General features: G+C 40.3%; 1 protein-coding gene and 1 long non-coding RNA gene across 2 annotated transcripts; one reads left to right on the top strand and one right to left on the bottom strand.

The window, feature by feature from the left end:
• Positions 1-214: 214 nt before the first annotated feature.
• On the top strand, positions 215-2,899 carry LOC110990892 (uncharacterized). Its single transcript, XM_022255975.2, has 2 exons — positions 215-419; positions 1,048-2,899. Exons 1-2 carry the CDS (start codon positions 358-360, stop codon positions 2,519-2,521), a joined length of 1,536 nt encoding a protein of 511 aa, XP_022111667.2. The 5' UTR covers positions 215-357; the 3' UTR covers positions 2,522-2,899.
• Positions 2,900-2,931: 32 nt separating this feature from the next.
• LOC147797802 (uncharacterized) lies at positions 2,932-5,677 on the bottom strand. The gene is made up of 3 exons (XR_015426825.1): positions 5,358-5,677; positions 5,062-5,165; positions 2,932-4,708 (listed from the first exon to the last, which is right to left on the bottom strand). It is a non-coding gene; the product is annotated as an uncharacterized LOC147797802 (long non-coding RNA).
• Between the last annotated feature and the right edge of the window lie 3,946 nt (positions 5,678-9,623).

Here is a 9,623-nt window from a genome sequence, read left to right as displayed (position 1 = left end):
ATTCAACGAATGTGTGGGATTTCTGCCGCGTTGGAATTGCCGAAAACACACACTTGCGAAATGGAGCACCTTTCTTTAAGGGAGTGTTTTTCCTTTTTATACCTTCATATCTTTTTGGGAAAGAGGTTCACTTGATACCACCTTGCAGAAGCCTATGAAATTAGGCTGTATTTAATAATCTAACTTAACCAACTTTATGAATACATAAGGTATATCGCAAATAGCGACCGCAAGGAATCATGGGATGCAAAAGGGTCGATAGGGCGCCACCGCGCGCTTACGTTTGGACAGTCCGAGTGAAATTCTCATGACAACGGATTCCTCAAGTTTGCTTGCAGTTTTTGTTTGCCGTTTACGATGGGAATTGGTGACCACTGTGCTGTGTTTGGTTGTGACAATACTCGACGACATCCAGACAGGTGTGTAATTTGTTGAAGCACATAAATACCTCAATATTTGAAAGTGTAAAACTATAGTCGCCAAAGCGCTCTACCCCGGTCTTGTCCGTGACGTTGTGCAGCAGGACGTACAGTATATGTACACGTACGTTCCCTTTAGGCTTTTTTAGTTCTTCCGTGGTTAGGCCTAGGACCTGGGCTGACATATACGGCTCTCTGGAATTCTTCTAGTTACACATGCAAACCTCCTCTGATACAACATTGTTGCTTTATGTACATTCGTGAACATCACTGTGGTAACTGAAAAAATTTTTTTTTTCTTAATGTTCTGTTCAGTTCTCTGACATGTCTGACTGTATTTAATGCAATGCATATGAGGGCCAGGGCCGTTTTCATAGTATTGTGTTTGTGCACAGTGACATAATTTCAGCCTCTGTCTATTTGCACAGTTAAAATGGTGGTAAGATTTAACAAAAATCTACTGGTCATAATTGCACATTGGGTGTGGTGGCCTGTTAAAAAAAAGGACCTCCTCCTTCCTTTTTGTTGAAAAGATAGGACGCTGAACATGTTTTTAATATTGCCTTTGTCATGTGTCTGCATCCCAATTAAAGTCAATGGTATTGTTTATCATTTTCTTCACATGTAGGTATGTGATCAAGGAACATGTAAAGGTATTAAAGTTCCACATCTGCCGGAACAAGAAACACTTTCCTGTTTGGACCCAACTTCTTCAACGAAAGAATTACAAAGTTACTGCATCAACTAAAGTCTGCAGCAACCATTTCAAATATGGAGAGCCATTTCCTGTTGATCCACATCCAACATTGTTTCTGAAGGGTTACAAGACTGAACCGGATACGTCAAGACGTCCACCAGTGAAGCGGAAGGCATCAAGTCCCACTACACCACAGCCAAAAAAGAAGACTAGAACAAGCTGGTCTAGATCAATCGGTGTTCAGGTGGATCCGGTAGATATTGAAGTTGCCAGAGTCGAGCATGACCACTGCTATGCAAAACTCCTGTGTATTAAGAACACTGTTTTCAGTTCAGGCTATGTTAATCATCTGGAAGACGAATTGCAAAATATAGATACTCAGTGCAATGAACTGAAGAACAGATTGAATGAGGCTAAAAATGATTTGGAGAGACTCAGACAGGAATCTCAGGCCAAAACAAAACACCTATCAATGAGTGAACTTGTGAAGCTTTACACTGGACTCCCAAATTATGCTCTTTTTCAATGGCTTTTTGAAGAAGTTAAGCATCATGCAAGTAATATGCAGTACTATAAAGGCAAAGTGTCCCAGACAGACAAAAAATACCAAAAGAATAACCTTGAAAAACCGGGACCCAAAAGATCACTAGCATTAGAGAATGAATTTCTGATGACACTCATGAAACTAAGACTTAATCTCCGAGAAGAAGACTTGGCATTTCGTTTTGGGGTTTCCCAGAGCACAGTGTCACAAGTAATATCCACTTGGGTACCCTTCCTTGACAAGGAACTTCAACCACTCATATACTGGCCTAGTGAAGAAGAAATCTTAAAATACTACCCCCAGTGTTTTCATAAATATAAGGGTACAGTTCGCTGCATTATTGACTGCACAGAAATTCAGATTGATAGGCCCTCACTAGCTGCATCTAATGCACAGGTGTACAGTCAATATAAATCCCGGCCAACTCTGAAGTGCCTTGTTGGTATCACGCCAGCGGGCACTATTTCTTTTATTTCCAAACCTACTGGAGGAAATACATCTGATAAGAAGCTTGTTAAGATGACTAACATTATTGAAAAACTGGAACCAAATGACATTCTAATGGCTGATCAGGGTTTTAATATTCAAGAACTGTTACTGCATAAAAGTGTGAAACTCATAATTCCCCCATTCATGCGAACAACCAGCAGTTCATCTCAGTTCACAGAGTCCGAGGACACAAGAACAAAAACTGTTGCCAATGCTCGCATCCATGTTGAAAGGGCAATTGGCCGATTGAAGGAGTTCGCAATACTAAAAGGTCCAATTCCACTGACAATGGTTGATCTTATGGAGTCAGTCCTTGTGGTGTGCTCTGCCATAGTCAACCTTCAGCCAGTACTTGTTCCTCTGTCATCCTAGCAAACTAAGTAAAATATTGAAGGGAAACTTGGCTTTTTGTATTTCTTTCTTGTATTTAATTACAAGCAACAGCTTTCTGCCAAATCCGATTATTCTGACATATACAAAATTGTGTATACAATCAGTGCTCAAAAATGCTCTGACTGCTCAATGAATCTTGTCAAGATAACTTCTGAGCACATATAATTGTTATAATACTATGCAGCCCTTTTATAATTTACCAATTGTTCTGACATTGTCTTGGGATACCCACCTACATGTGTATTTTCAGTGAGATGAATGGAAAATAAATTACAACATGGAAAACTAAAGAGCACTTTCTTTTCACTGTTACTTTTCTTTTAATTTTAAATTACAGTGTATTTTCTTTTTACTTTGAAACAACAGTATGAATGCCACCTGGAACTTCATGTATGTTGTCAATCTCAGGCTACCAAGGACGCATCATTTAAGAAACCAATTGTGGTTGGACACATATATGCATACGGATCTTCCATACAAAATAACTTATTTTCCTCTGCAGTGCCTTAGTAGCACCCACAAACAAATAACGACTTAAAAAGTATTCTTAGACAGTGAAAATATCAAGCCTCATTTTTTAGACAACATTGTCTCATGGAGCATATGCACACAGTGTCAAGTGTTATGTGAAGATCCTTCCCAGATGACTACAGTTTACGAAGCCTCGACTGTCGCAGTCTTTTTCTGCCCTTTGTTTGAGAGCTGCATGAGGCACACTTCCAAACAGACTTCCGCTTCTTGAGAAATGCTTCTGAACCAGTTATGCCAACACAGCCGTAGTGGAATCATCGCATGCAAACATCACACCCAATGCTATTTCGACTATCCTCTCTGGGGTTACTTTCACATTCCTCAGTACAGAATCCACATGGATACGTACATGTTACATTAGAAGCAGATGGGTTCATTTTCACACTCTCCTCAACCCTGCACAAAACACTATCAATGATTTTACGGATAGAACGATCCCGAACAATGTTTTGTACTGATCTTGTTCCAAATTCTTTGAGAATTCCCTGAACAAAAAATATGTACAATTTTGGTTTCAAACTAGCAATGAACTCTGTGTCAAACTGAATACGTTCTGCATGAAAATTGTTGTGTTTACTGACAGTTCTGACAATAAAATCGGTCCAACTGTATCCGGTGCACCACATCTGCACTTGTACTTGGGTATAGTATATGTGTGTCCGACGTACTTGCAGCATTCCATTTTCCATTGTCAGGCAAGATCCCTTCTTGGTTGAGAAGTCTTGAATCTCACAGAGTCTGTGGGTGTACGGGTTTTTAATTTCTAACAGGCCATCCCCACAAACGTGGCACCTGACAATACCGTCAGGTGAAGCCGCAACATAAGGGCAATCGATATTGACCCACAGACCCGTCTCTTCACAGGTAACACCCTTGTGCTTATAATGAAGCCTGTGCCACGCTACATATTGTTTTCTTGCTACAGGTTCCTGCATTCTACCCCAGGTAAGAGCAGATGAGTGTGGCGAATCATAGTAGCCCATGACTTTAGCTATTTGGGAATGGCCCGACAAGCCGTTTTCCTTAATGGATGCAGCACAATCTCCTGCTACACTTGCCGTTATTCGTCCTATACGATGCTGTGTCCACAAGGTAGAGGATGCTTGTTTCTTTGTTTCATTTGCTAACAGTATCTGCTGGTGATGATTCAGTTCAAGTTCCTTGATGACATCATCGGCACTCCCCCCACTGGACTTTTGATGTGCTTCTTCGACAGTTAAGACACCTCGAGTTGTTTCAACCTCCTCCTCCTTTACATATGCATGAATGTTGGGTGTCTGGTGTGCAGGGTCTGCCTGTTGTTTGACATACATCAGCATTCCACAATTACCATTGGTAATATCTGCCAGTGCATCAATGTTAAAGGCATATACTGGCCTTTTGTTTCGATGTGCCAAAACTCTGGGCTCGAATTCTGACCTGTAATTTCTACTGGACGTTTGCTGAGTTACATCAGCCTTCACACCAACAATCTTTATGTTCTTGGCAAACTGGCAATCATGGACAGGTTGTCCCTTCTTCGGACCTTGGCCCCATGCTTGCTGCTGAGATGTACACGATGAATTCTTCCCCTGTTCCACTGCTTCAACGACTGCAAACAGGAGGCCACTGATGTGTTTGCATGTTGCTTGGATTCTGAACAAAAAAAAAGGAAGGTGTGTTTGTCACCGGTATGATGGTTATGTTGGGTGCAAACAGTCGATCTGCACTATTTATCAATGTTTTGAGAAATTTAAGACTTTACTTCCCTTTTTGAAGAAAGATTTCCATAGGCAGATGACACTAATTTTCCATGTAACGACTTCTTGGCCATCACAAAGCAGTAATACAGGTATACTCAAAAATTTAAATTTAAGATTGAAAATATCAAAGCATTTATTAAGAAAACACTTTTTCCTCTCAATGTTTTAGGCCTGTCCCAGGTTGTCAAGTGTTATCCTTCTTTGGAAATCTTTCCCTCGAGTTCGCTAAAACTGCCTGATTCTTACCCAACGCAACATGTGCACTCAGCTGTGCAGACCTGCCCTGTTTCTTTATGAAGCACTACCCATGTATAGTATGGTTGTTCTGAAGTTTTCACCTGTGGTATGACCTAAAAGAGAACAGGTAAGTAGTTATGTAGCCATCACAAAGCAGTAATACAGTCAAATTTAAAGAAATGATATCATGGCATTTACCCTGAAAAAAAAAATCTGGCCATTTCCATATGTTTATGGAAATCTTTCTAAATAACACATTGCATTGGCCCACAGCTGAAAAACACAATATAAATATGAATTCTAACCTTTCCACGAACAAAGCAGTAGCATAGATTAGAGCTGATGCCGTGGTATTGCAGGGAATGGATGTGCCCTGACATGTAGAGACTCTTCCCAAGGGCCAGCGTTCTTCGTCCTTCGGTTTTTATTAGGCCAATCCTTCGGTTACCTACACACACAAGAAATATAGGCCTCCAATTGTTGACATGGTCGAATAATAAGTAGGGCGTAAGTAAACTACATGTGTACAGTACTCGGTGCAGTAGGCCCCTTGGCTTAAATGTTCTAAGTGTTCATTTAACTGGCACCGGCATCATTTTAGAAAATGCTGTTCTGCCGTTCCCTACCTCTGATTGGCAAATTCTCAATACACCCCTGGCGACAGTTTAGTGAAAGAATGCCGGAAGGCTGGCATGATGTAATGAGAATTGAATAATCAGAGAAGGAAACGGCCATGAGGAGTGGTAAAACAGCATTTAATAGAAGGATGCTTGTGCCAGCTAAAAATAGGCCTACACCTACACTGCCACGACTGCCTATAATTGTATAAATGATATTTTGCAGAAAATAGTATGTTAGGCCTACTAACAAGAAATCCATTTTCTATATCTTGATCTTCACACTGCACAAAATCTGGCTGTTAACGTGCAGTCTCTCATGCATCGCCCCCATTACTTAGATTTATCTAACATTGCCTTGAAATTTTTCACATCTGGTGCTGATTTAGGCCTAGTTGCAGATGGCAAAGTATTCCACTCAGGAATGGTCCTTGTATCAAAATTTGCCTACCAGCTTTTATATAACTGTCGAGCTGATCTCTGTTAGTATCAGGCAGGCTTGAAGGGCCCTCCTCCCATCCTTCCAGAAGCGTCTCCGGACGTGGTAGATGAATTAGCCCACCATCGAAAACCAACTTGTCACGCTGTGACCTTTCAATTTCCTGCACATACTCCTTGTCTGTTGGTTTTGCAGTCAAGCCTAACTTTTCTGCCCAAAATGCCTTTTCTGCAAGCTCTGACTGAGCTTCGTCTCCATTAAGCGGTACTTTCTTTCACGCAAAAAACGTTGCAAATCATCTACCTTCATAGAAATAAAGCTACCAGCATTTGTCATACATGTCATTGTCATACCTGTTTTTTATCGATCTGGCTTTAATTTTCGCGCTCGCGCGTAACTAAGACTAGAGAGTCTGTAGTTACGGTAGTTAGTTCGACCCAGATGTATCCCATGATGCTTTGCGGAAAGCGCCCTCTCGTGGTGAAAATGCTAATTGCGATATACCTTATGATCAGCTGTTACTGATAGTAACGTTAGTCTCCATGGTAGTCATAAGGGCGCTAAGGGGGCCACTCAAAACGTTAAATGTTTTTAAATTTTGACTTTTTTCGAAATGGTGGGTGGGTCAAGGATATAAATCGAAAATCTAGATTTATTTTTCATATTAAACTCATGATCTGCTGAATCACATAGACTTGGCACGGAACACCGAAAGTCCCCTTTATTTTCTCATATTCATTGACTCAGTTCAGCAGAAGTAACTTGTATTGTTCAACAACGTTTATCTTTTTAGTGTAGGCCCTACGTATTAGTTGTTTTGGTCAGCAATAATGTACATGAACATGTGGTTTGCTCCATGCAACACATATAAGTTTTTCTTATATAATAATAATAAACAGGGCATAAAAAATTAGATAATTTATTTTTGACTAAATTTTTTAAAAACAGATTTTAGGATGGAATGCTTTGTCACTTATTGTTGTACAATGATTTGTTTGGGTTGACCTTTATTGCTGATTTTTGTTTTCAGCGCAGCAATGCAATCTCTGCTCAGCTGCAACTTCTGATTGCTTGCGGTTCTTCGCAACAGGGTCATTTTACACGGTCCATGGTGATCTCCATGATGTCAGCATATCTTCTGTGTGTAGAATCGTCCATCGAGTCTCCAGAGCTATCTTTGGGTTGACCAACCAGGTCATCAATTTTCCTGCCAACCTGCAAGATGTCTTTCAGGCACAGCAAGAGTTCTTTGCCATTGCTTGGGTTTCCAGAGGTGGTGGGTGCTGTAGATGGAACCCACATCCGTCTTCATGATGCACACATGATCCGCCATGATGCACACATGATAGTGCCATCCTTCACGGCAGTGTCATTGGTGACATGTTTAATGATGGCAGGTGAGAGACAAAAAAGAGGTCTTGTCCAAACCCGTAACACAGTGATCTGCAGCTAAAAATCCTAACCATTTGGCTACATGTCACATAAAGTTATTGGCAAGTTGCATAACTCTTCTGTAACTATTGTCCAGTATACAATTAGATTTGAATACAGTTATGCTTGGAATGTTATCTTCAAGCAAACCTGAAAGCTCATTTTTGACTGGACACTACATGGCAACAAGTATTGCAATTTGTACTTGTAAGGAGTCTATAAATTCATTGAGTGAATTCTTACCATTGAATTTCAGGCTTCATGGAGTACTTATTGGTGACACGGGCTACCCTCTGCGGCAATGGCTCATGACGCCCATTCTAGATCCCACCTCAAATGCCGAACGTCACTACAACAGGTAAACATAAGGACCACATTAAAAACGAAGTCAAAACCTTTTCATCAATGTGGCATATCTGATGTTGGCATGCATTTTCAAAGGGTTTCAAATTAAAACAAAATTGGTAGTCTTGTTTGACAGGATCCTGGTGTGTTCAAAGCATCTCACCTTATAGTACATGTATATTCACAATATTTAAAGGGCAGTGACTCTTTCTCCAAGTTGTCAGTCGATATTGCATAAAATGCCCGATCAGTGACATGATCAACTGAATATATCCTTTCTGTCTTCTGTTTTGTAACTGGTGACTTCTATGCAAATTTAGTTTCCATTTTGGGGTTTTTGCAGGTGCCACAGACGAACCTGTGTCCGGATTGAGCAGACGATTGGCCAGCTGAAAAAAAAATTCCCGTGCCTTTCAGTTGGTCTCCGAGCTCATCCTGAACGAGCATGTCGTTTTATAAGGGCGTGCTGTGTTCTGTTCAATTTGTCAAAAACCTTTGGGGAGCCAGAAATTGAGTAGTATGATTCCATTGAAGATGACGACCATGACGTGATCCCATATAATGGCCCACTTCAGGATGGAGAAGCTCATCGAAATCGTATCATTGACAGATTTTTTTGAATTTGAATTTTTTACAAAGTCAAACAGCTGCAGGTAAAATTCAAGTATTGTCTTTACTTCCCTTGCTAATCTACAATTTTAATCCTGGATAAACACAACTGTCTTGAAGCTAATATAAGGAAATTGTAACATCTAGAATAATAGACAAGTAAACGAAACTTTTATATTTTAAGTTATTTAGTTTGAAGTTTTATTCAAGAGAGTCTGAAAGCAATGTTTTGTTTATAACATTGGAATGTTACAAATTTGCAAGCTTTATTTTTCAACAACTCATCAAATCACATTCCAATACAAGAGTTTCACAATAGTGCAACTCCTAGAGTTTGCATTTGCAAATCGTTAGCCAATCACACTGCACAAAACCTGTCGACCCAATGCACATTTGGAAAGGGTTGACAGATTTTGCACATTTTGATTGACCAACGTGTTGCAAACTCTTGGAGGAGCACTACTGTGAATCGCCCATATTAGTCATGTCTTAAGTTCCAGTAGCAGCGTTAAAGTCGAGTCCGTCACAAGTCCTTTCTCAAGGCCTTTTCACAAGACCAGTCATGAGTAGCAGGGTGAACAATGGCAAAGGAATGCACTTGAGTTCATTTTAATAGCTTGTGACTTGCTTTTGAGAACAGATGCCTATAATGGACTTGCATGGGACTTTTGATGGACTTGACTCCAACACTATACAATAATTAACAACTCTTTTCAGTTAGTCCAAATTAAGATAAGTCTTTAGAAATTGGGGAAAATGCATCAAGTAAAACGACAAAAAGAGCAGGCAAGAACATTTTGCATTAAGTATAATTATTGGGAAGGTTCACATGTTTTGTTTGATATACAAATTTTCCCTACATTTCAGCAAAGTTAATCATATTTAACCTAAGGTTGTGCCTCCACAACTGCCCAATGTTTGCCCTCAATTCTTTCAGAACCTCGAGCTGCTCCTTCTGTATTTCTAATCTCTCTCTCCTTATGGCCAGCCTCTCCCTTTCAATATCTCAAATGCTCGTTAAGGGCTTTGCTGCTGCTTCTGAGGTTGAAGAAATTCTCCTAACTTTCAATGGCTCAGGATCACAGATATCTTCCGTCAGGATCACAACCTCCCCGACACCATCCACTTGA

Source organism: Acanthaster planci, linkage group LG10, assembly GCF_054643075.1.
Source record: "Acanthaster planci isolate LZ-2023a linkage group LG10, COTS_SCS, whole genome shotgun sequence".
In the NCBI taxonomy this organism is placed as follows: domain Eukaryota; kingdom Metazoa; phylum Echinodermata; class Asteroidea; order Valvatida; family Acanthasteridae; genus Acanthaster; species Acanthaster planci.
The sequence above is the reverse complement of the archived record's forward strand: the minus strand, read 5'-3'. Positions and strand labels throughout refer to the sequence as shown.